Source organism: Macaca fascicularis, chromosome 19 (assembly GCF_037993035.2).
Source record: "Macaca fascicularis isolate 582-1 chromosome 19, T2T-MFA8v1.1".
In the NCBI taxonomy this organism is placed as follows: domain Eukaryota; kingdom Metazoa; phylum Chordata; class Mammalia; order Primates; family Cercopithecidae; genus Macaca; species Macaca fascicularis.
Window position 1 is genome coordinate 11240176 of NC_088393.1, and position 25889 is coordinate 11266064.

The 25889-nt window shown below is 52.8% G+C and overlaps 1 protein-coding gene across 34 annotated transcripts in view; it reads left to right on the forward strand.

Annotated features, from left to right (window-relative positions):
- ILF3 (interleukin enhancer binding factor 3) overlaps positions 1–16890 on the forward strand; it is a 39969-nt gene extending 23079 nt beyond the window's left edge. For 3 of the 34 annotated variants that reach the window (XM_045378481.3, XM_045378479.3, XM_045378480.3), the window contains 16 exons: positions 1693–1840; positions 3150–3241; positions 3628–3723; positions 4337–4448; positions 4868–4965; positions 5538–5649; positions 5738–5848; positions 6509–6708; positions 7066–7233; positions 7649–7786; positions 7889–8065; positions 8158–8311; positions 8439–8492; positions 11865–12227; positions 13075–13203; positions 13707–16890. In XM_045378481.3, the coding sequence (XP_045234416.1) occupies positions 1693–1840; positions 3150–3241; positions 3628–3723; positions 4337–4448; positions 4868–4965; positions 5538–5649; positions 5738–5848; positions 6509–6708; positions 7066–7233; positions 7649–7786; positions 7889–8065; positions 8158–8311; positions 8439–8492; positions 11865–12227; positions 13075–13203; positions 13707–13840 (2286 nt within the window). In that variant the 3' untranslated portion in view covers positions 13841–16890. Of the gene's footprint in view, positions 1–1692; positions 1841–3149; positions 3242–3627; positions 3724–4336; positions 4449–4867; positions 4966–5537; positions 5650–5737; positions 5849–6508; positions 6709–7065; positions 7234–7648; positions 7787–7888; positions 8066–8157; positions 8312–8438; positions 8493–8930; positions 10281–11864; positions 12228–13074; positions 13204–13706 lie in introns of those variants that run through there. The other 31 variants (XM_074025868.1, XM_045378482.3, XM_074025869.1 and 28 more) reach the window with 21 other exon arrangements.
- The last annotated feature ends 8999 nt before the right edge of the window (positions 16891–25889 follow it).

Below are 25889 nucleotides of genomic sequence, written 5' to 3' on the forward strand. Positions count from 1 at the left end.
GTCTTGAACTCCTGACCTCAAGTAACCCGCCCGCCTTGGCCTCTCAGAAGTGCTGGGATTACAGGCGTGAGCCACTGCCCTCAGCCAAAAGCTTGAATTTTCTTTGTCACGTTATACACGGTGGTATCAAGAATAAAGATAGTTGTGCGGGTCGTTGTAGATGTGCATTTGCAGCAAGTACATACTTTTAGATGCATCATAGGATACTGCACACTGGCTATTTCACTGCACACAGGTTTTATTCCACATTGTCTGGCTGCTCATCCCAGCATGGGAGTAGCAGTGGTGGATGCCCACTCTGCAGTGTCCTCCGCTTTCCGCGCAGTGTCTGGTTGAGGCTTCCAGCAGCCTTGTGGTGTAGTTCATGTCATTAAGTCCATTTTACAGATTAGAGCCGTAAATCTGAATGAGAGATTTATCCAAAGTTAATTACCCACTAAAGGGCAAAAGCAGGAAAGGAGGGTCTCCTCCTCCTGGATCCTAAACTCTTTGCCATTGCTTTTTTTTTTTTTTTTTTTTTTTTTGAGATGGAGTCTTACTCTTGTCACCCAGGCTGGAGTGCAGTGGCATGATCTCAGCTTACTGCAGCCTCTGCCTCCCAGGTTCAAGTGAGTCTTCTGCCTCAGTCTTCTGAGTAGCTGTGACTACACGCGTCAGCCATTGCACCCAGTTAATTTTTGTATTTTCAGTAGGGATAGGGTTTCACCATGTTGGCCAGGTTGGTCTTGAACTCCTGACCTCGGGTGATTCTGCCTGCCTCAACCTCCCAAAGTTCTGGGATTACAGGCGTGAGCCACCACACTTGGCCTAACAATGCTTTTTTGTTTGTTTGGTTTTGGTTTTTTTGAGACAGAGTCTCGCTCTGTTGCCCAGGTTGGAGTGCAGTGGCGTGATCTCGACTCACTGCAAGCTCTGCTTCCTGGGTCCACGCCATTCTCCTGCCTCAGCCTCCCGAGTAGCTGGGACTACAGGCACCCGCCACCACGCCCAGCTAGTTCTTTTTGTATTTTTAGTAGAGACGGTTTCACTGGGTAGCCAGGATGGTCTTGATCTCCTAACCTTGTGATTCCCCCCACCTCGGCCTCCCAAAGTGGTGGGATTACAGGTGTGAGCCACTGCACCTGGCCTAACATTGCTTTTTTGTTTGTTTTTATTTTGTTGTTGTTGTTGTTTTTTTGAGACAGTTTTGCTGTATTGCCCAGGCTGGACTGCAGTGGCGTGATCTTGGCTCACTGCAAGCTCCGCCTCCCGGGTTCACGCCATTTTCCTGCCCTCAGCCTCCCGAGTAGCTGGGACTACAGGCGCCTGCCACCACACCCAGCTAGTTTTTTGTATTTTTAGTAGAGACGGAGTTTCACTGGGTTAGCCAGGATGGTCTCGATCTCCTGACCTCATGATCTGTCCACCTCGGCCTCCCAAATTGCTAGGATTACAGGCATGAGCCACCGTGCCTGTCCTTACCATTGCATTTTTAAGCCCCTTTTGGAAATTGCTTATTTCACTGGTTACCCCCTCTAATACCCAAAACGTGGCCAAAAACCTGGACAGTTAGGTGGACACCCCAGGTGAAGTCACTTCTGGGACATCATACCCAAGAAGTTGGCCTTTCTGCTGCAGGAATAGGTGGAGCCAGATAAAATTGTTGATTGCTTTGAGGAGAAAGTGTTTTGAAAGTTGCATTTTATTTTTTAGGCTGTAACAGAAGACAAGTACGAAATACTGCAATCTGTCGACGATGCTGCGATTGTGATAAAAAACACAAAAGAGCCTCCGTTGTCCCTGACCATCCACCTGACATCCCCTGTTGTCAGAGAAGAAATGGAGAAAGTATTAGCTGGAGGTAGGGAGGCCGAGACAGGCCGGCAGGGCTTTGAAAACGTGGTGTTCCCTCACTATTCAAATGTGCTATTCAGTTTTAGACTGCTTTGGTAAAAGGCTACGTTGTAGATTGACCACCTTTACTCTGAGATCACATCTCCCGTTGGCTTTGAGTACTTGGGAGTTTGACAAAACGGTCACACTAAAAGTGAGTAGCACTTTTCGTAGGGGACTGCACCATTTTCCTTTTAACTTCATCCTTGAACATTCTGAAACGTGAATGTGGTAGTTGCTTTTCCGTGGAGCCATTCTCTGGCTGTGGAGAAGTGTGTCCCTGGTGATTCTATGGTTTTAAAGATGAGACAACCAGACGGTTTCTGTATGAGCACCACGTTGGAGTTTACCAACAGCCTGTGCTGCAGCTGAGCTGAGGGCCTCTTCGTTTGTCCTCTGCCGTGGCTCTTATCATGTAAAGTGACAGAAGCACAAAGAGCTGATACAGAGTTTTGGATAAAGTTTAAACAGTTGTCCAATTTTTCAGACTACCTCATTGGACCTCGCACTAATAATGTGCTCACAGTCCATGGCCCGCCCCTCGTGTGCCTGTCTTCAGGCCTTATCCAAACCCCTGGCGTGCAGATGGCAGAGAAGACAGACGCTCGGCTTGGCCGCAGCATAGGCTGGCATAGCGCCCTTGTTGCTGTTTACCTTTGGTTCTCATAGCTGATTCCGACTACCAAAGCCCTTCTAGTTGATCAACGTAGGGACGCTGGACCTTTGACCAACAGGACTCTCTCTGTCAAGGGCTGGGGCTAGGGCAGTCCCGCCTGGTGGGCGGAGTTGGTCCCCTTTGCTGCATATGCCTTGGGATGGCTGTTGTGGGATGCAGAGAGGGAGTTCCTTTCCTCTCCCCCGGCCTTTTTAATTTTTTTCCTATTGAACATTTTAGCATAGCTAATTTATTGGGAGAACATGGGGAGGAGGCAAGGGAAGAGGATTAGAAGATAGGCTCCACCTATCTCTCCCCTCCCTCATGAGATTATTCCTTTTAGAATAACTCCCCACTTTTGTTTTTATGTTTGTTTTATTTTTTCTTTTTCTTTCTTTTTTCTTTTTCTTTTTTATTTTTGGATGGGGCCTCCAATTTTTACAATTTCCTCCCAGGGCAGAGTTCAATGTGCTCTAGTTTCTCCTTCCCTGGTCCAGGGTGGAGATGAATTCAGCTTCTGGGAAACTCAGCTGCCCTTTAGAAAGCTGCCACATCCCCTTTCCACCTGACAGAAACCCCTTGGTCAAACTGTGCCTTGTCTTCTTATTCCATCCATGAATAGAAACGCTATCAGTCAACGACCCCCCGGACGTTCTGGACAGGCAGAAATGCCTTGCTGCCTTGGCGTCCCTTCGACACGCCAAGTGGTTCCAGGTTTGCATTTTGTTCTTCTCTTTGTCTTTTGGTAGAGAATTCCTAAGTTTTAACTTGGCTAACTGTCACCATAAAGATTCCTTAACATTGACGATAGCCGTGCTGAGCTTAGCACCTGCGGTTCCGCAGGTCCTAAAGGAGTGCACCTCAACAAATTCGACCCCAAAAGAGGCTGAGACTGAATTGGTGGGCTGCTGCTGCTGCTTTGTGTTAAGAGTAATACTTTCTTGTACACGTAGTGAGATTGCTGCTGGCCACACCCTTGGTGGTCGCCATCGTTGACTGTTTACCCTTGGCAAAGCAGCACCGTGACACTTGTGATGTTCATGTTGACCTGTGCCCTGGGCGGTGCCTCAGACTGAAGAGCCTGTGTTTTGTTCCCCTAGGCTCGAGCCAACGGACTGAAGTCCTGTGTCATTGTGATCCGGGTCCTGAGGGACCTGTGCACTCGCGTGCCCACCTGGGGTCCCCTCCGAGGCTGGGTAAGGATGTTGCTATGGCTACTAGGGGATGGTGTATGCAGAGTCTCTAGGATATCCCAGGAACACTTGATGATCATGGGGCAGGAGTGGCCCCTTGATGTGTGGCTGGTGTGTACTCTCCAGAGCTGCCTGTGGAGCTGCTCCTGCTTGCCACACCTGGGGTTGGGGTTGGGACATTGTGGGTCAGGGCCCTTTGCAGGGGTCGCACAGCTCAATCCCAGCAGGAGGCTGACGAGGAGGTGGGAATGATCCCTCTGGGAAGGTTTGCAGATGCTCTCACGCAGGACCAGTTCTTACCAGCTGTTGCTATTTTTTTTCAGCCCGCAGTTGGGGTGGTTTTTATATTTGTAAATAAATGGTTAGATTTTAAGTATGAGATACTACATTATAATCTCAGCTTGGTCTCTGAGCTCACAGAGCCTGCAGGATGTCATGTCTGGTCCTCCCTGTCCTAGGTGCACTGGCTCAGGCTTAGCCCTGAGGCTTTGACTTTACCTGACTGGATGGCTATGAGTCCCACGTGTGCCCTGACCCACTCATCTAGTGACAGCTCCCTAGTGGCGGCCGGCCTCATCCTGTAGGTTCTTGGCTCACTGTCCCTCTTCCCTTTCAGCCTCTCGAGCTCCTGTGTGAGAAATCCATTGGCACAGCCAACAGACCGATGGGTGCTGGCGAGGCCCTGCGAAGAGTGCTGGAGTGCCTGGCGTCGGGCATCGTGATGCCAGGTTGGGGCCTTGTGCTTCGCAGGTTGCAGGGAAAGGACAGGGTTCCAGGCCGCCTCCTGGCGGGTACACTTGACTGGGTTAGGACAGGAGCAGCCCCGTGTCCACTCCCTAGAGCTGAAGCATGTGACTACCCTCTGGCACCATCATATCCAGCCCTGACCGGGTCCGCAGCCGTCATTCAGAGGGCGGATCCGGGGCAATGGTGACCCACTCCCACGTGACTTTCTTGCTCTGAGACACTTGTGAATTATTTCTGTCAAGGGCTGGACGCCGAGTGGGTCACCGAGCTAGGCATGTTTTCCAGAGCTGGGTGTGGATGGGGCGCGGGGGGTAACACACCTAGTTCCCTCAGCCAGCACACCTCTTCAGAGATGCTAAAAGATAATCCTCTGCATATCTTCCTTGTTTCCTGCCTTCAGATGGTTCTGGCATTTATGACCCTTGTGAAAAAGAAGCCACTGATGCTATTGGGCATCTAGACAGACAGCAACGGGAAGATATCACACAGAGTGCGCAGGTATAGTCATCGCCATTGCCAACGTGCGCCCTGACCCAGTCTGTAATCACTGGCTTCCAGTTCCATTACTGGGTATTCCCAGGGTAGCCCCTGGACTCGTAGGCTCAGGTCGGGAACTGAAGGCAAAGGGATCGTGTCTGATACAGGGCGCCCCAATCTGGGCTGCTTCTTTCCCCTGGTGCCATGCCTGGTTGTCGTCTGCCCCCTCCCTTGGCTTGCTCGAGTGCCATTTTCGGACACTGAGTGGTGCTGGGAGATGTGTTTGCTGTGCGGACTGCTCCGGGGGACCTTCCCCTGCAGGCTACCACATGGCTCCGTGTGGCAACCAGTCCCCAGGTTGGGGTCTCCTGTATTCCTCTGGAAGGGGGGTGGTCACAGGCTGGCCTTCCCCCACAGCAAGGCTGGACTTGAGCATTCAGGCTCTCCCCTGGCTGGTGGGGGACCCCTTGCTGTCGTAGAGGAGACCATTAGCAGCCCTTCAGCTCTGTCCCTCCTCAGAAGGCAGTAGTGAGCGCACACTCCATGACCGGGAGCACAGGGCAGCTGAGTCAGAGCCTCTTCCCCTTCTCCAGCACGCACTGCGACTCGCTGCCTTCGGCCAGCTCCATAAAGTCCTGGGCATGGACCCTCTGCCTTCCAAGATGCCCAAGAAACCAAAGAATGAAAACCCAGTGGACTACACCGGTAAGCCCACGGCGGTTGCCTGATGGCTGGGGCTCCAGGAAGAGTGGCCATCTGCATCTCTCAGCCATGCCCTGCTTTCTCCTTGCAGTTCAGATCCCACCCAGCACCACCTATGCTATTACGCCCATGAAACGCCCAATGGAGGAGGACGGGGAAGAGAAGTCTCCCAGCAAAAAGAAGAAGAAGATTCAGAAGAAAGGTACAGGCCGGGCGCGGTGGCTCACGCCTGTAATCCCAGCACTGTGGGAGGCCGAGGCGGGAGAATCGCTTGAGCTCAGGAGTTTGAGACTAGCCTGGGCAACATGGCGAAACCCCGTCTCTACAAAAAACACAAAAATTAGCTGGGTGTGGTGGCACACCTGTAGTGCCAGCTATTTGGGAGGCTGAGATGGGAGGATGACTTGAGCCTGGGAGGCGGAGGTTGCAGTGAGCAACTGTATTCCAGCCTGGGCAACAGAGCGAGACCTTGCTTAAAATCAGTGTTGAAAGATTTAAAAAACTAAGTAGATAAAAAAGCAGGAAGGTGCAGACCTCCCCTCGTGCTGCTGCTTTATCTATCTGGTCCTACGAAGGCTCACCCTGAAGCTATAGGGAGTGCCTGCTTTTGTTTCATTTTTCTTACTTGTGATTTCTGAGTCCTTTAACAATAATGAGGCATGATTGGGGATGTAGAAGATGAGTAGGATGATGGTGCCATGGCTGGAGGCCACAGGAGAGGTGCAAACTGGGTTCAGTTTGTATGGCTGCCCCACCCACTGTGTTACGCCACAGAGGCAGGCCCGGGGGCTAGGATTGGCAGAGCTCTCGTGGAGACCTGCCATCGTGCTGATCCAGAGCCACCTTGGTGTTCTTTCTGTAGAGGAGAAGGCAGAGCCCCCCCAAGCTATGAATGCCCTGATGCGGCTGAACCAGCTGAAGCCAGGGCTGCAGTACAAGCTGGTGTCCCAGACTGGGCCCGTCCATGCCCCCATCTTTACCATGTCTGTGGAGGTTGATGGCAATTCATTCGAGGCCTCTGGGCCCTCCAAAAAGACGGCCAAGCTGCACGTGGCCGTTAAGGTAAGTGTGGCCAGCGTCACTATCTTCTAATAGCAGAACCATGATCTTTGTTTTGGGCCCCATATGAGCCATTGTCTCTCAGGGAAGGCATGTAGATCCTAAAAACACACATAGTTAGATGGCGGGTATTTGCAGGTCACATATGCCAAGAACGCCTTCCCACTGGCTGGCAGGCAGAGGGGTCCCCAAACATAGTTGGACATTAGGGCCTCCTGGGAGCAGAAGCCGAAAGGAAACAGTCCTCCTCCAGATGACTTTCTGGGTGGGTGCCTGTAGGCCATGGGGAGGCCCTGCATGCATGGCTCCCGGGCTGAGCCCTGCTTCAATGGGACCTTGGGGGTCTCGCTACCTCTGCAGGTGTTACAGGACATGGGCTTGCCGACGGGTGCCGAAGGCAGGGACTCTAGCAAGGGGGAGGACTCGGCTGAGGAGACTGAGGCGAAGCCAGCTGTGGTGGCCCCCGCCCCAGTGGTAGAAGCTGTCTCAACCCCTAGTGCGGCCTTTCCCTCAGATGCCACTGCCGAGGTGAGCACATGGTGGGTGCTGGGAGTCACTGCCAGACAGAGCAGGCAGCCATGTGTCCTGTCAGTGAGGTGGTTACTGGTCCTTGATAATTTGCCCCAAAAAGCTGACCTTTCAGGCCAGAAGCCCACACAGGAAGCTGGGTGCTGCCCTACAAGCTGTGTGGGGGAGGGCCTTGTGGATGTTGTCTCAGCATCCTAGGCTACATTGGGGTGGCCCTGGGTTGAGAACATGCTGTTCAGAGGGGAGGCACAGGGAAGGGGCACATTGCTGGAAGGCCTTCACGAGAGTGGGTGGAGACTGGCAAGGACTGGCAGTGTATGAGCAGCAGACGCCTGGCCTCAGTCCTGCTGCTCCTCCTGTGTGGCTGGAAAGCCCATAGCTGAGTTTGTCGGTCGTTCTTTCTGTTTTCCCTGAGAACGTAAAACAGCAGGGGCCAATCCTGACAAAGCACGGCAAGAACCCAGTCATGGAGCTGAACGAGAAAAGGCGGGGGCTCAAGTACGAGCTCATCTCCGAGACCGGTGGCAGCCACGACAAGCGCTTCGTCATGGAGGTGCGTGGCCTGGAGCTGCCTGCTGGGGCATCCCATAGGGAGGCCTGGGGTCCCCCTGCCCCTAGAGGGAGGCACTAGGTCACCTCTGTCTGCACTTTCCAGGTTGAAGTGGATGGACAGAAGTTCCAAGGTGCTGGTTCCAACAAAAAGGTGGCGAAGGCGTACGCTGCCCTTGCTGCCCTAGAAAAGCTTTTCCCTGACACCCCTCTCGCCCTTGATGCCAACAAAAAGAAGAGAGCCCCAGTACCCGTCAGAGGGGGACCGAAATTTGCTGCTAAGGTGAGCAGTGACCCTTGAATCTCCTGGCTCAGGCATGGGTTCTCCTGCAGTGTGAGCACAAAGGGAATGTCACTTCCTGTGTTCTCTTCTAGCCACATAACCCTGGCTTCGGCATGGGAGGCCCCATGCACAATGAAGTGCCCCCACCCCCCAACCTTCGAGGGCGGGGAAGAGGCGGGAACATCCGGGGACGAGGCCGCGGGCGAGGATTTGGTGGCGCCAACCACGGAGGCTACATGAATGCTGGTAAGGGCCCTTGTACCGCACTGTCCCCATCTTCCACATGTGCGTGCTCTGGGAACAAGTGTGCGGGGCTCCTGGGGTGGGCCTGAGACACTGCTGGTCCATGGTAACCCTATCTTTCCCCTTCCAGGCGCTGGATATGGAAGCTACGGGTACGGAGGCAACTCGGCGACAGCAGGCTACAGTAAGTGCGTTTCTCTCTGTCTGACCTGGGAAGCAGCCACAGTGTAGCTTCTGGGCCTGAGTTAGCAAAGGGCGGCCAGAGCAGCCTCGAGGAGGCTGTAGAAGGGGCACACACCTTTTTGCGGTGAATAGGTCATATGGCCCTCGACCCCCCCCCCCACCCTGCAGTGGGATTGATTGTGTTAACACACAAACTCGTGTAACTGCAAAGTTCCTTAAAAGTTAGAATTTTAAATTTCTCTGCTTTAAGCCATGCGAAGCACCAATCTTGTGAATACGCTTTTCCAGCCAGTGCACAGCTCTTGTCTTGAGAAGGAGCCTTCATTGGGGGGTTACAGGAGCAGAGAAATCTAAAACATGAATTTCAAATGTGGCGCTCTGTGCCCTTTTTCAAAAGAATTCTAATTTCTTCTCTCTGCTCTGTCTCCCCCTTTTGTAGGTGACTTTTTCACAGACTGCTACGGCTATCATGATTTTGGGTCTTCCTAGAGCGTCTAAAAGTATTGCACACAAAATCAACTTTTTACTCCAATTTCCTCCAACTCCAAAACCCAAAGTGTCCGTGCTGTGTCCCTGTGCTTCACTGGGTTTCTCAACCGTGGCTTTTCACCGCAGCTTGTCTGAAACTCTTAGCCTGCAGAATTTAAGACAATGGCAGTTTTTATCGTGATTTGCCTTTGAACTTGGTCCTATTGAAGTTCACACTAAGTGGAAAACAATTTTTTCAGAGAATGTATTTTTGTGCAGAATTGCACAGAATTCTAGAGACAGCGTTGTTCGGCATCAAGGCAAAAGCCCACCTTTGCTTTTTATGGAAAGCATTACTTTATTTAAAGAGACAGACATTGACGCATTTTAATCTACCTTTGTCTTAATTTACAGCAGGTTTTGTATGAATTTTTAACCTTTTAACAAACTCCCAAATCTGGTTGATGCCTTTGACAGTGATGAAAACGATTTCACCACATCTGAATCCAGAGAAACCGGCTTTTTTCTTATTACGAGCATGTGAAAACGTTGGGAACGTGGGGAATTGTGTATTGCGCTGAATTAGCTTCTCCCGCCTCTTGTAATGCTCTGGTGGGTTCTTGTTTGGGAATGCAATGTTTTGTGGCTGGTTTAGCTAGAGAGTGAACTCTCAAAGGTATCACAACTGTGCTTCCATTATTAGTGCAAGAAACAGACAGGCTTTAAGGGGTAGATGACGTGAAATTTTGCAAGTTTTAATTACAGCTGCAGATGCATGGGATTCTGGATTTTTTTGTTTTTAGTTTATTGGGACTTTAAAAGTAATCAAGGAGAAAGAACCGCGATGTTCCCTGCTTCTTCAGTAAAGGGCTGGTTTTTCCTTGGGCAGAGGTGGTGCTGCTGCATGTGCAGCTGCCACAGACTCCAAAGGCATAGAAGTTTCTGTCTACAAACACACACAGAGTCATTCTGGCTCTTTACTGAGGCCCCTGTTTTCTGGCAGGTGTCCTCCTTGGAAACTGGTTTTGGCTCTGATCAGCGGTTATTTTTTGCAGCAAAGCCTGCGTCTGTATTGACTTGCAAGATTTTACGTTTATTCAGGCAAAAACTGGTCAAAATGGTTACTACGTGATTTGTTCCCAGAGGTTTGAAACATTCAGTGAAACTTTTTAAAACTTTGATTGCATGATGTATTTTTTTTTTAGAAAGTTATTGTTTGAGAATAATGTCTTTTTATACCAGGAAAATAGTTATCCTGAATGACGTTGAAAACTCCCCCTCCCCTTTATTTTTTTTTAATCAATACATGTGAAAGTAACAAGCCCTCGGCCCTTGCGTCTTCATTCATTCCCGGCTTCAGGCGGGGCGAGGTGGTGTGCTCAGTGCAGGACACTGGGGAAGCTGGGGCAGTGGGGCTGTGGGGTGTGGGTCCTGGGTCCTGGTCGGGGTGTTCTGAAGATCCCATCCTCCCAGTCTCCTCGCTGAGCTGCCGCATGTTCGCTTTCTGGCATTGTGGGACACGTCCTCCCCCTTGGTGTCTTGGCTTTGTGATGGGGGGCGAGGGAGGAGGCCTGCCTGAAGAACACAAACCGAAGGTTGCAGATAGTTCTGTCCACATTGTCATGTAGGCAGCCCACCACACCAGCGTGGGGTATACATCTCCAGTGGGTGGAGGCACGTGAGGACTCCCAGTTACCCCACCCAGGAGGCGGTGGGCCCTTGGTGTCCTCAATCTGGGAAGGAAGGACAGGCAGTGTGGGAGCCTCCCCTTCCATCCCACCCACCCTGGGCCTGGCGGTCTGGGCAGCTTAACTGGGCAAAGGTGGCTGCATTCACAAGCCGACCCTCTCTGAGAGCCCAGGAACTCAGCTGCACCTGCTGAGCGCTTGGGCATTGCCCAGCTTGGCTGGAGAGCTACCACCATGACCTGGCCTCCCGCCTCACCCACCCTCTCAGCCTTCCCACGCCCGTTCGTGGAGACCCCCTCTGTGGGGCTCCCTTGCAAGGCTTGGGGTGCAGCATTCCCTCAGCCAGTGCCATCCCCTTTGTTCCACTCAAGCCTCTGGTGGGGCTGTGTATTGACAAACCTAGTTGACCAGAAGTGGGGTCTCGCTGCTACATTTTCAGCTTGCTGAGAATGTGGTGGCTGCACTGCACGCTCTCAGCCCTGCTGCTCAGTCCCACGTGCACCCAGCAGCTGTGCTGGGGACAAGGAAGGGGCGTCGGGGACATCAGGGCTGTAGGTCTAGGCCTCACCTGGCTGTCCTGGCCCCAGCTGTGGCCAGTCTTCCCCACCAACCAGGCTGGGGCTTGCTCACATCCTGAGTCACATGCTTGCACGAGTATCACAAGGGAGGTGCCTGCATCATTGACTAAGTCTCAATTTGTCTTCCATGAACCAAACCAGCTCAGACCAGTTGGTCTCAGGATGATGACGGTCCAGGGGCCTCTTTAAACAGTATCTCTTGGGGATCTCCAGGCCTGTGCCTGTGGAGCCTGTTTCCAGCACAGCAGGGAGGAGGGGGGTGGCCGCTGCTTCTCTGGGGCTTTGCTTTTCCTGTCACCATTGGGGATCTCTGGGTAGCCGTCAGCTAGCTGTGAATGTCGTCCCGCGCTCGGAGTCCATCTCATTGTAATGTTGACATCCGCTGCAAAAGCTGCTGGCGCGTGCTGCTTGGCAAAGCCCCATTGTTGTCATCAGCTGCTGGGTGAGTGGAGCTGAAGGCTGGGCCAGCCTGAATGGCTGCGCTAAGGACCGGAGCCACTGCTCCTCTCCCTCCTTTTTCTGCTGCCTCTGACCCGGGCTTGTGGGTCAGCCTTCAGGACCCATGGCTGCCGCCTGCCCTTCCCTCCCTTCCCCCTGCCCTTTCCCGTCCTCCGCCTGACCCACTGCCTCCCTGTTTAGGTCAGTTCTACAGCAACGGAGGGCATTCTGGGAATGCCGGTGGCGGTGGCGGCGGGGGCGGTGGTGGCTCCTCCGGCTATGGCTCCTACTACCAAGGTGACAACTACAACTCACCGGTGCCCCCAAAACACGCTGGGAAGAAGCAGCCGCATGGGGGCCAGCAGAAGCCCTCCTACGGCTCAGGCTACCAGTCCCACCAGGGCCAGCAGCAGTCCTACAACCAGAGCCCCTACAGCAACTATGGCCCCCCGCAGGGCAAGCAGAAAGGCTATAACCATGGACAAGGCAGCTACTCCTACTCGAACTCCTACAACTCTCCCGGGGGCGGGGGCGGATCCGACTACAACTACGAGAGCAAATTCAGTGAGTTGGCTTCCAGAGCTCCTTGGCTGGGCCAGGGTCCAGGCCCCAGCAGTGCAGCCCACGGAGTGGCGGAAGCTCGGCACTGCCCAGACCACTGGCCGAGGGCCTTAGGAGGAGGACACGTGGTGTTGGCTGTGGGCGGGTGCTAGGAAGATGGGGCGTGGGGCCCCTTGGTGCCGTCTTCGCCACTTTCTCTGGTGTGTTCTCTGAAGGCAGGGGTAGCTGAGGCCTCTGTCTCTAGGCCCTGGCTGTGGGTGAGGCTGCAAGGTGACTTCCTGGGACTTGATCTAGAGAGTTTTGCATCCAGCCCCTGCAAGAGCCTGATCTCTCCACCACCGCCTCTCCCGCTTCCTCATGCACAGACCCAGCAGGCCCAGGCTGCACCAGTGGCCCGGTGGGGCTGAGTAGGTGTGTCCTTGGGACCCAGCAGCTCTCAGCAGCATGCCAGGGACTTGACAGAGGCTGCACTGGGTGTGCGGGTCAGAAGGGGGTGCTGTTTGTCTGGTGCTGCTGGCTGAGGAGAGACAGCTGCTGGGGTCTCGTGCACTTCCTCAGCTGCTGCTGGGAAGTTTGGGCTGCAGGAGCAGTTGAGAAGGCACCCCACAGCAGGCTTTGGAGCTTGGTGACCAGCCCAGCCCAGGGCCAGGTGACCCTGCAGGGCTGCAGCTGGCTCCTGGCGCTTATCTGTTGGGCTGATGTGTGACATTGAAGCAGGCAGGGAGAAGAGTTAGAGGCCCAGGGTCTGGGCCAGGGGCCGGCCGCGTCTGAAGCGCACCACAAGGCACCTGGGCCGCCCCAGTTGTGTGTTTCCTGGGGCCCCTTAACCACCCTGTCTTCTTTCCCCCAGACTACAGTGGTAGTGGAGGCCGAAGCAGCGGGAACAGCTACGGCTCAGGCGGGGCATCCTACAACCCAGGGTCACACGGGGGCTACGGCGGAGGTTCTGGGGGCGGCTCCTCATACCAAGGCAAACAAGGTGGGCCTGGAGCCCCTGGTGGCACAGCATGGGGGCCCGGCACCTGCTGTGAAGCGGGATGTGGACCTGGTGGGAGCAGACGGCAGCGTGGGCAGGGCTGCAGTGGCAGGTGGGCCCTGTGAGAGAGAATACACACTTGGGTGCACTGGCAGCTGCTAAGGCTTTCGGGAGCGGCTGGAGAGCCAGCAGTGTCCCCACTGTTAACCCCTGGTACCTGTGTGAAATGTGGGTGACACGGAGGCCAAACAGCGGTTCCCCTGGTTCTGGCCAGTAGCTCAGCTGTGGGCTCAGGTAGCTTCCCCCAGAAACAAGGGTCACAGTGGTCCCACCTCTCGGAGTCTTGGTGTCAGCCTTGTCCAGTAATGTGTGGTAGGCAGGCAGAGCCGCATAGGAGGCCACGAGTCTTGCCCACCTGCATCCTGGCCGAGTCTTGGGTGTGGGCTGCCTAACCTGAGCCCCGCTGGCTGGGCCCCTCGGCTCTAATCCACCACTCTCTCTCCTAGGAGGCTACTCACAGTCGAACTACAACTCCCCGGGGTCCGGCCAGAACTACAGTGGCCCTCCCAGCTCCTACCAGTCCTCACAAGGCGGCTATGGCAGAAACGCAGACCACAGCATGAACTACCAGTACAGATAAGCCCCCGCGGGGCGGAGATTTCTACCTTCTGCACTTACTCCCCATCAGAAGATCGAGTTTTATGCATCACAGTTAACATGTCAGCTGGCCCTCCAGGCCCCCGCCCCCATCCCGTCCACGTTGCTGTGTCGTGAGGTGCAGCGGGTCACCCTGTGGCCCGTCCTGTGACCCATATTTAGCCGTGTTTGGGACTCCGTGTCTTCAATGGTTTGTTAGTTGCCATTACAACTTTGTCTGGGTAGAATTTTTGAGTTCTTGCAGTTCAGTATCCCTCTGTCTATTCACACTTGGTGTTAGTGGTAACTCAGTTTGTCTTTAAATAGTTACGGAAGGGATACGTCATTTGTTAATGCTTTTGTGAAGTGAGTTAAACGAGCTTTCTGTATTTTAATGCTTTAGTGTTTCAGTTTTATAAGTGAAGATTTTATTTTAAAAACCAGTGGGAAAGAGTGGGGGGTTTCTTTTTATGTCTGGGTCATTCAGGCAGTACATCTGAATTAAGCTGAATGTAGACAAATAAAGAAAAACAAAACTGCGCCCGTCTTAGGCCTGGGTGTCTGACCCACCAGCAGCGCAATGAGCAGATTTCCCCGCTCTGTCCCTGCTCGGGGACAGCAGGGCGGGCCAGCAGGATGCTCCCTGGTCCTTAGAGAGGGTCCAGTTCTGGCCTTCTAGACATTTTACTCATGCTCAGCGAAGGCTGGTTGCTGGTCTCCTGGGCTGTGTAGACCCGGTGTCCCACCAGGCTCCAGGCTCCCACCGTCCGCAGAGGGGCTCACAGTGCCCATTCTGGTCTTGGGGAACCCATCACAAAACAGGCAGGCTTTTTCTGCTCCCTGATTTTGGTGTGGTTCTAAGTACACCAGTGATGTCCTCTGTAGGGGCGTGCCTGTGGTGGAACACACAGCCCAGTTAGAAAAAGAAAGGGCAGGTGAGGCCTGGGTAACCCCAGCCACGGATCGTCAGTGGCTGGAGGGAGCTTCATGTCTGTGCTGGAGCTGCAGCCTGCTCGCCATCTGGAGGCTCAGCAGAGTGGGGAGTTGGGGTTCTCACACCAGCAGATTTCCCTAGAGCGTGATTCTCCCATCTGAGGCAGTCTCGCCTCCCAGGGGAAATTTTGCAATGTTTGGAGGATGTTGTCACAGCTAGCAGGTGCTCTGGGATCTAGTGGATACAGGCCAAGGATGCTGTCAAGCATACTATGCTTCCCAGAAGAGTGGCCCACAGCGGGGACCTGCCCTATGGAAATATCAGGTGTGTGGAGGTGGAGACCCCACGCTAGAGCAGCCCTTCTAGCTCCACCTTGCCTGGAGAGGGAGGAGGAGCTCTGGTTTCAGAGCATTGCTGGGATTGCCTTTCCCCAGGATCCCTGTCGGCCATCCGGGAAGAACTGTACTTGCCAAGCCTGGGACCACACATCTACAGAGATCCTGCTTTGCTGACCTGAGCCCCAGGCCTTGGCCTCCTGTGCTTGGGTAACCATGGCCACTGGGAAAAGTGAGGACCATTTTTGACTCAGAATCATTCAGCTAATGTAGAATATCAAGCGTGCTTTCAGAGGATGAAGATTTGCTTTCTTGGAGAGGTGAAAGAACAAGTTGTGTGCTAGAAAACTGTTGAGGAATTCTCCTTTGTGTTAGAGCAGAGGAGGTCCCAGATACCAAGTGGCCCCTCCCAGGAAAGGGTGGGAGAAGAGGACCTGAAGTACCTTGAGATCCTAGCAGTGCACACAGTGGAGGGATGAGGATGGATGAGTCCTACCCCCAATTTTGATGGGATGTGTTCATGTCCTGTCTCCTCTCTTGGACATATTAAGGGGTTGGGACAAGAAGAGACTCCTGTGAGATCAGCAGACCTTGTATTTGAGGAGAGAATACCAGCCTGTAACACCCATGGAAGGGATGCCTCCTGGCCCCACCTGCCAGATACCTCCAAACTCCGGGCAGGCGCCTGCATTCTCAACACAGGACTCTACTTGCAGTTTCCAGCTCAGTGATCGCTACCAGGGTTGTTTCTGAATGCAGACCCACCACGAGGGACGGATTCCATCCGCCTGCCCTGCTGCAGATCTGCCGCATAGCAGGCACGTGTCTTGGAGAGAACAGCTCTGAGCACAGCATCCTTGGAGCCCTCAGTCCGCTCAGGGGCCTCACCGGTGCTGAGTATGCCGTCATGCCGCTTGCCTGTGACAGTATCCCAGCTACAACAGGACGCTGGGTTCAGGAAGATGTGGCTATCACCTTGAGCACTGACAGTGGCCTTCTGGGCCAGTTGCCTTCCAAACCCAGGAAGCTGACCTGCAGGAGGGCCTACAAATGGGCCCTGTAAGAGCTAGGCAACAGTTGGCTTGTGATGAGACACCTCGACGCTTTGGGTGGACGGTGTCCTACATGAGTTGATAGGATGGGGTGCTTGGTGGATGGGCCGTGGAGGTCCGTGAGCGGGAACTGGGCACACACCATCCCAGAGGGCTCAGGATGCACCAGGAGGGAAAGAAGGGCAACAGACTACACGATTGGACATGTGTGGTTGGCTGGGATGAAGTTGGAGGGAGGGCCGGGGGATTGGTACTGATTCCAGGGAGGAAGTATTGGGGCTTGATGAACTATGATGAAAGGAGGCCTCTGAGCCATAACAAGGGGCACATCCAGGATTTCCGCCACCCTGGATTTAGTAGAGCCAGTAGGCCCTGGTTGTCACTCTGGGCAGGGATGCTGTCAGCCCTGAGGGTTGCCACCCACCTGTTTGTTGCCCTCTGTACTGGCAGGGAAACATACACCCCTTGTGTCACCACAAACTTTGCTTGTGTAGTCAGTAGGGCTGACCCTGCCCCAAGGACTCACTGCATGTACCCGGACCCCTAGGCCTGGCCTTTGCAGCAGAGGTGGCAGCTTCTGGATTCCAGCTGCAGCTGTGAGCCCCATGCTGGCTGTGCACTGCACGGGCCTGAGACCGCTGGATACAATGTTGGGCAACAACTCAGCCAGCCTGATGGCAGGCTCAGAGGCTCACTCTAACCCATCCCAGAATAAATGGAGACTTCATGTGTTCATTGTTTCATTCACTCAACATGCGTTCGTTCATTTTTTTTAAGAGAGACAGGATAGACCTGTAATCCCAGCACTTTGGGAGGCCGAGGCGGGCAGATCACGAGGTCAGGAGATCAGGACCATCCTGGCTAACATGGTGAAACCATGTCTCTACTAAAAATACAAAAAATTCAAAAAAAAAAATTAGCTGGGCATGGTGATGGGCACCTGTAGTTCCAGCTACTCAGGAGGCTGAGGCCGGAGAATGGTGTGAACCCAGGAGGCGGAGCTTGCAGTGAGCCAAGATCATGCCACTGGACTCCAGCCTGGGCAACAGAGCAAGTCTCCATCTCAAAAAAATAAAAAGAGGATATTGCTCTGTCATCCAGGCTGAAGTGCAGTGGCATCATCATAGCTCACTGCAGTCTTGAACTCCTGAGAGCTCAAGCGATCCTCCTGTCACAGCCTCTGGAGTAGCTGGGACTACAGGGCTGTTCTTCCATACCTGACTACTTTTCTTATAGAGGTGGGTCGCCCAGCCTAGTCTCAAACTCCTGGACCTTAAGCAACTCAGCTTCCCTATAGTGGCTGGGATGACAGTGCCACTGTGCCCTGCTGTCCTGTTTATTACTGGGTGGTGATTACATGTCAAGTCTGGTGCTGGTTGCTGGGAACCTGCTCTCAACCCACATGGCTCTTACAGGCACAAAGAGGGCTGTGTCACAGTGGGACAGGGAGTGCCTTGTCAAGGGTATCCCCTCAGGTGAGAAAGGATGGGTGAGTTGGACCCAGGAGTGTTAGGAAGTGAAGGGGAGGCTAGGCAGAGGGAATAGCTTGAGCAAAAATTCAGCTGGGGTATGAGGATGGGCTTGAAGAAGCTGAAGTCAGATGGGTAGAGCATTTTGGATGCGAAATGAAGGAATGCTGGGAAATGAGACTGGAGGTCAGTGGGATCTTGAGGGCCCCCAAGTGGAGGGCCAGGCACAGGAGTGCTTTCTAAGGGCAGTGGGGAGCCATGGGTGGATTCTGACCTGGGAAGACCTCAGGCCCTTTCAGGCTTCCCAAGAATATTATTTATTTATTTTGTTGGCCAGGCTGGAGTGCAATGGCACAATCTCAGCTAACCACAACCTCCGTCTCCCGGGTTCAAGCGATTCTCCTGCCTCAGCCTCCTGAGTAGCTGGGATTACAGGCATGTGCCACCACGCCTGGCTAATAGTGTATTTTTAGTAGAGACAAGTTTTCTCCATGTTAGGCAGGCTGGTCTCGAACTCCTGGCCTCAGGTGATCCACCTGCCTCGGCCTCCCAAAGTTCTGGGATGACAGGTGTGAGCCACCACACCCGGCTATTTATTTTTTAAGATAGAGTCTTGCTCTGTCACCAGGCTTTGTTTTTTAAGACAGTCTTACTCTGTCGCCAGGCTGTAGTGCAGTGGAGCGATCTTGGCTCACTGCAACCTCAGCTTCCCAGGTTCAAGCAATTCTGCCTCAGCCGCCCGAGAAGCAGTAACTACAGGTGTGTGCCATCATGCTCAGCTAATTTTTGTTTTTCGTTTTTTTTTTTTTTTTTTTTTTGAGACGGAGTCTCACTCTGTCGCCCAGGCTGGAGTGCAGTGGCCGGATCTCAGCTCACTGCAAGCTCCGCCTCCCGGGTTCACGCTATTCTCCTGCCTCAGCCTCCCGAGTAGCTGGGACTACAGGCGCCCGCCACCTCGCCCGGCTAGTTTTTTTGTATTTTTAGTAGAGACGGGGTTTCACCATGTTAGCCAGGATGGTCTCGATCTCCTGACCTTGTGATCCGCCCGTCTCGGCCTCCCAAAGTGCTGGGATTACAGGCTTGAGCCACCGCGCCCGGCCACACTGGTTTTGATAAGGGAAGCGCTCCCAGACTCGAGGGTTAAAAACGGTATGTCAAAGAAAAGGGGCCCATCTCATTCTCAGGGAGACGATCATTCTCTCCACGGAGTAACCAAGAAGTCCATGAACTCCCAACTCTTGGGCCAGTGCGTTTGTCTTCCCAAAAGATCTGGCGCCTAAGGTCATCTTGCTTGCCAACGGGGCAGTAGGTGGATGGCAATGTCACAGAAGGGCAGTTCACACACGTCCGATGAATAAACTGGAGAAATCCTCCAGGCTACCGAAATGACCACCCAAACTCAGAGTTCCAAGGACCCTTATTTCATTCAGCAAAACCCCTAACTCCCTTCTCCCAAATGTTCTGTATTCCTCAGTCAGTGCTCAGAAGTCCGTATTCTGGACCCAGGACCTCAGCACCCTCTCCCTAAGGCCAACCACATAGTCCCCTTTTTGGGGGCTCCCCTGAGCAGTCGCGGGCGATCCCAGAGAAGGCAAGGTTGGGGATCTGACATCCCCGGTCACGCACCTGGGATGCTGCGCAAGCCTCCATGTGAAGAGCGCGGAAACCGCCCCAGGCCCAACAGCTGCAAACCACCGCTTCCAAACTTTCCGCTGGTCCCTAGGCTCCGGGTGCCCACCGCGCCTTCCTTCCTTCCTTGCGCAATTAACAAGCTCCGACTCCAGATGGGATTTCGCAGGCCCCGCCCTGTGTATAAATTCTCTTCGTCCTGGGGTTGTCAGCAACCTTTTTTTTTGGAGACGGAGTCTCCCTTTGTCGCCCAGGCTGGAGTGCAGTGGCGCCATCTCCGCTCACTCAGTGCAACCTCCGACTGCCTGGTTCAAACAATTCCCCCGCCTCAGCCTCCTGAGTAGCTGGGATTACAGACAAGCGCCACCACGCCCGGCAACAAACTCTTCTAATTTGCTGCACTCGCCGGCCCCGCCCTCACAGAATGTGCCACTGCGTGGAGCGCGCAGCTTCTCATAGGACGTTTACGCAGGCTCCGCCCCCTGATCAGCCGCTTTCCTGGTCTCCAGGCAACGCCTATGGCGCTGTCCACCGTGCTGAAGCCGCACACCAAGCACCGCCTCTAGCTGTAGGCTCACGGCGCCCCCAGCTCTCCCAACAGGGGCCACTAAGCCTCCGCTGCGCCCTATCCCCAGTTTATCTCTTGGTGATAGTTAGAACCCACTTCCTTCCACGCTGACTGACAAAGCCCTACTGTCTCATCCAGCTCAGAGGAAAACCCGAGGCTTCCCACGATTTTGTGCCCTCACCTCCACACCCTCATCTGCTCGCCTCCAGCCCCACTGACCTCTGTGCTGCACAGCTAACAATCCAGACACATTCCCACCTCCAGGCCTTTGCTGTTAACTGTTCCCAAGGCCGGGAATGCTCTCTCCGATTCGGCATGACTCCTCCATCCTACTTTCAGGCCTTAAATCCCACCTTCTCAGTGAGCCCAGCCCTGACTATCCTGTCCTACTGAACACATTGACCTCTCTATATATGTATGTATGTATATAATTTTATTTTTAGTGTTTTCGAGGCAGGGTCTTGCTCTGTCGCCCAGGCTGGAGTGCAGTGGTGCGATCATAGTTCACTGCAGCCTCCACCTCCCGGGCTCAAGCTATCCTCCTGCCTCAGCCTCCCGAGTAGCTGGGATTACATGTGTGCAGCACTGCGCCCGTATAATTTTTTATTTTTAGTACAGACGGGGTTTTCGCCGTGTTGCCCAGGGTGGTCTCCAATTCTTGGGCTCAGGCAATCCACCTGCCTCAGCCTCCCAAAGTGCTGGAATTATAGGAGTGAGCCACTGCATCCGGACTAGAATATATATTTTTTCAGTGGGTGGATTAAGCCTCTTGTTGATAATTGTTGAAGCCGGGTCATTGGTTACAAGGTGATAGCTATGCAATTCTCTGTACGTTTGTCTATGCTTGAAAAGTGTGTAATAAAGAATGTCAAGGGGCACCGTGATCTCCAGGAAGGGCAGAGAACCAGTATTGGGGGCTACACAGCCAGTGATGGTACCCCAACGCCCACCCCAGACATAGCCCAGTGAAGAAGCCTCTGTCACAATGACTAAGTACAGAGAGTGTAGTTGATGCCACAAGGATTACTGTGGCTGGACACCAGATGTGCAACCACCTATAAATTTCCTGAGTGTAGCTTCAGTTTTGATATAAACTGTTCTTATTTTCATGAATCTCTGTAGCATGGATGTAGCTGCCTCCAACCCCTGTCCCTAGTGTTTTCTAGCCCAAGGGCCTGTTTCTCCTTACCACTGGCTTTTGATCCAAATTGTGAATGGCAGAACCTGAGCTTGTGCAGCCTGGCGGCAGGGCAGGCTGGGAAAGTAACTGTCAATTATAACTTCTATGGAAAGGCAGACTTAGCCTTAACAGAAATGACATTCTCTCAATGCAGGGGAGTATGATGGGGGTCAGGTGTTAGGTGGCCAAGAAAAGCAGGGGTTATACTAGCTTCAGAACAGCAAATCCAGGCAACCCTTAATCCAATCAGCCATTCATCCAATCATGGTGATTGCATTCTAAAATGCAGAGGATTCCCTCCAACATTCCGGAAGCTTCCGATAACCAAGAATGGCAAGCAGGTCAGAGCTCCAAGAGAAGTTCACCCAGAAAGGAAAGAGGCTCACATTGGATAAGATAATGAAATGCAGTTTTTGAAACCTAAACCACAGAGCGGCAACATTGGCTGCACACAGAAATTCCTTGAGGCTTGAAACAAAAAACAAAAGAAAACTGATGACTGAGTCATAGATTTTTTTCTTTCTTTCTTTTTTAAAGAGATGATCGGCCAGGTGCAGTGGCTCACGCCTGTAATCCCAGCACTTTGGGAGGCCGAGGCGGGTGGATCACCTGAGGTCAGGAGTTTGAGACCAGCCTGACCAACATGGAGAAACCCCGTCTCTACTAAAAATACAAAATTAGCCGGGCGTGGTGGCCCTTGTCTGTAGTCCCAGCTACTAGGGAGGCTGAGTCACGAGAATCGCTTGAACCTGGGAGTCGGAGGTTTCGGTGAGGCAAGATCACGTTATTGCACTCTAACCTGGGCAACAAGAGCGAAACTCTGTCTCAAAAAAAAACAAAAACAAAAACAAAAACAAAAAACTCCACAGGTAATTCCATGTGCAGCCAAGAGTGAAAAACAGTGGTTCTGAAACTTGAGTGGGCATCAGAATGAGATAGAAGGCTTGGCAAGAAGCAGATTTAAACACATATTGGCCAGGCGCTGTTGCAATCTTCCTGCCTCAGTCTCCCAAGTAGCTGGAATTATGGGTAACTTTTTAACTTTTTTTTTTTTTTTTTTGCCATGTTGCCCAGGCTGGTTTCTAACTCCTGGGGTCATATGATCCACCCACCTTGGCCTCCCAAAGTGCTGGGATTACAGGCATGAGTCACTGTGCCTGGTAAACGTTTTTGAAAAATAAAAATATTAGCTGGGCACGGTGGCTCACACCTGTATCCCAGCAGTTGAGGTCAGGAGTTCAAGACCAGCCTGGCCATCATGGTGAAACCTCATCTGTACTAAAAACAAGAAATAGCCGGACGTGATGGCTCACACCTGTAATCCCAGCACTTTGGGAGGCCAAGGCGGGCGGATCACTTGAGGTCAGGAGTTCAAGATCAGCCTGGCCAATATGGAGACACCCTGTCTCTACTAAAAATACAAAAAAAGTTAGCTGGGTGTGGTGGCACATGCCTGTAATCCCAGCTACTCAGGAGGCTGAGGCAGGAGAATCGCTTGAACCTGGGAGGCAGAGGTCGTAGTGAACCAAGATCGTGCTATTGCACTCCAGCCTGGGCAACAAGAGCAAAACTCCATCTCAAAAAAAAAAAAAAAAAAAAAAAAAAAGGCTGGGTGCAGTGGCTCACGCCTGTAATCCCAGCACTTTGGGAGGCCAAGGCGGGCGGATCACGAGGTCAGGCGATCAAGACCATCCTGGCTAACACGGTGAAACCCCATCTCTACTAAAAATACAAAAAGTTAGCAGGGCGTGGTGGCGGGCGCCTGTAGTCCCATCTACTTGGGAGGCTGAGGCCGGAGAATGGCATGAACCTGGGAGGCAGAGCTTTCAGTGAGCTGAGATCGTGCCACTGCACTCCAGCCTAGGCAGCAGAGCGAGACTCTGTCTCAAAAAAAAAAAAAAAAAAAAAAAAATTAGCCAGGCATGGCAGCGGGCACCTGTAATCCCAGCTGCTTGGGAGGCTGAGGTAGGAGAATCACTTGAATGCGGGAGGTGGAGGTTGCAGTGAGCTGAGACTGTGCCACTGCACTCTATCCTGAGCAACAGAGTGAGACTCTGTCTCAAAAAAAAGAAAAAGAGCCGGGCGCGGTGGCTCACGCCTGTAATCCCAGCACTTTGGGAGGCCGAGGCGGGTGGATCACAAGGTCAGGAGATCGAGACCACGGTGAAACCCCGTCTCTACTAAAAATACAAAAAATTAGCCGGGCGTGGTGGCGGGCACCTGTAGTCCCAGCTACTCGGGAGGCTGAGGCAGGAGAATGGCGTAAACCCGGGAGGCGGAGCTTGCAGTGAGCTGAGATCCGGCCACTGCACTCCAGCCTGGGCAACAGAGCGAGACTCTGTCTCAAAAAAAAAAAAAAAAAAAAAAAAGAAAAAAGAAAAGAAAAAGTAAAGAAAGGATGAGTGTTGTAGACAAAAGCAGGTGCAAAGGCCCTGAGGTTGCCTTGCTGGTGGTCAGGGGTGTTTTCCAGGTGTGGCCTTACTAAGGATGCCCCACCCTCTGGGCAACTGACATCCTTAGCCTTTCTTACAGGATAGGAGGCTTGAGGCTCTTGGAGACACCCTCTTGGCCAGAGTAACCCAGTTTGACAATTGAAAGGACGTCTTCTGGGACAAGAGCGCTCTCTGCTGGCCAGGATAGACATCAGATCCAGTTGTAATGATAACAATTACTATATAATATTGTATATTATTATTATCTTTTTTTAGGGTTTGAGTCTCACTCTGTTGCCCAGCCTGGTGTACAGTAGCCCGATCATAGCTCACTGCAGCCTCCAACTCTTCAGCTCAAGTGATCCTCCTGTCTCAGCTTCTCGAGTAGCTGAGACTACAGGGGCATGCCACCACACCATGTTAATGTTTTTGTTTTTTTTTTTGCTTTTGTTTTTGATTTTTGAGATGATGTCTCGCTCTGTTGCCTGAGGCTGGAGTGCAGTGGCGCGATCTCAACTCAACTCTGCGTCCCGGCTTCAAGCGATTCGCCTGTCTCAGCCTCTCGAGTAGCTGGGACTACAGGCATGCACCCCCATGTCTGGCTAATTTTTTAATTTTTTTAATTTTTTATTTATTTATTTATTTTTTTGAGACGGAGTCTCGCTCTGTCGCCCAGGCTGGAGTGCAGTGGCCGGATCTCAGCTCACTGCAAGCTCCGCCTCCCGGGTTTACACCATTCTCCGGCCTCAGCCTCCCAAGTAGCTGGGACTACAGGCACCGCCACCTCGCCCGGCTAGATTTTTGTATTTTTAGTAGAGACGGGGTTTCACCGTGTTAGCCAGGATGGGCTCGATCTCCTGACCTCATGATCCGCCCGTCTTGGCCTCCCAAAGTGCTGGGATTACAGGCTTGAGCCACCGCGCCTGGCTAATTTTTTAATTTTTTTAGTGAAGGGGAGGTTTCACTATATCGGCCAGGCTGGACTTGAACGCCTGACCTCCAGTGATCCACCCACCTTGGCCTCCCAAAGTGTTGGGATTACAGGTGTGAGCGCCTGGCCCATACCCTGTTAATATTTTTAATTTTTTTTTTTTTAGATGGAGTTTTGCTCTTGTTACCCAGACTGGAGTGCAATGGCGTGATAGTGGCCCACTGCAACCTCTGCCTCCTGGGTTCAAGCAATTCTCCTGCCTCAGCCTTCCGAGTAGCTGGGATTACAGGCATGTGCCACCATGCCCGGCTAATTTTGTATTTTTACTAGAGACAGGGTTTCTTTGTTGGTCAGGCTGGTCTTGAACTCCCAACCTCAGGTGATCCGCCCGCCTCAGCCCCCCAAAGTGCTGGAATTACAGGTGTGAGCTACTGCACCCAGCCACACCCGGTTAATTTTTTTTTTTTTTTTTTTAGACGGAGTCTCACTCTGTCGCCCAGGCTGGAGTGCAGTGGCGCGATCTCCGCTCACTGCAAGCTCCACCTCCGGGGTTCATGCCATTCTCCTGCCTCAGCCTCCCAAATAGCTGGGACTACAGGCTCCCACCACCACGCCCGGCTAATTTTTTGTATTTTTAAGTAGAGACAGGGTTTCACAGTGTTAGCCAGGATGCTCTTGATCTCCTGACCTCATGATCTGCCCCCCTTGGCCTTCCAAAGTGCTGGGATTACAGGCGAGAGCCACTGCACCCAGCCACACCTGGTTAATTTTTTATTTTTATTTTTTTTTCAAGACAGAATCTTGCTCTGTCACCTAGGCAGGAGTGCAGTGGTGCAATCTCAGCTCACTGCAACCTCGGCCTCCCAGGTTCAAGTGATTCTCCTATCTCAGCCTCCCGAGTAGCTGGGATTACAGGCACTCGCCATCACACCCAACCAATTTTTGTTTTTTTAGTAGAGACAGAGTTTCACCCTGCTGGCCAGGCTGGTCTTGAACTCCTAACCTCATGATCTGCCTGCTTTGGCCTACCAAAGTGCTGGGATTACAGGCGTGAGCCACTGCACCCACCCAATTTTTAAATTTTTTGTACGGACGGGGTCTCGCTATATTACTCAAACTGGTCTCAATCTCCTGGCCTTAAGTGCACTTCCTGCCTTGGCCTCTCAAAGTGCTGGTAATGCAGATTTGAGCCACTGCGCCTGCCGGGAGTTATATAGTTATATATTATGTTTTGTTTTGTTTTGTTTTTGAGACAAAGTCTCACTCTGTCACCCAAGCTGGAGTGCAGTGGCAAGATTACAGCTCCCTGCAGCCTCATGAGCCTCAACCTTCCAGGCCTAAGTGATCTTCCTGTCTCAGCCTCCCAAGTAGCTGGGACTACAGGCTCACATCACTACTCTGGTCTAGTATTTTGTTACTTTTGTAGAGACGGGGTCTCTTATGTTTCCCAGGCTGGTCTCAAACTCCTTGCCTTAAATGACCCACCCTCCTCAGCCTCCCAAAATGCTGGGATTATTGGAGAA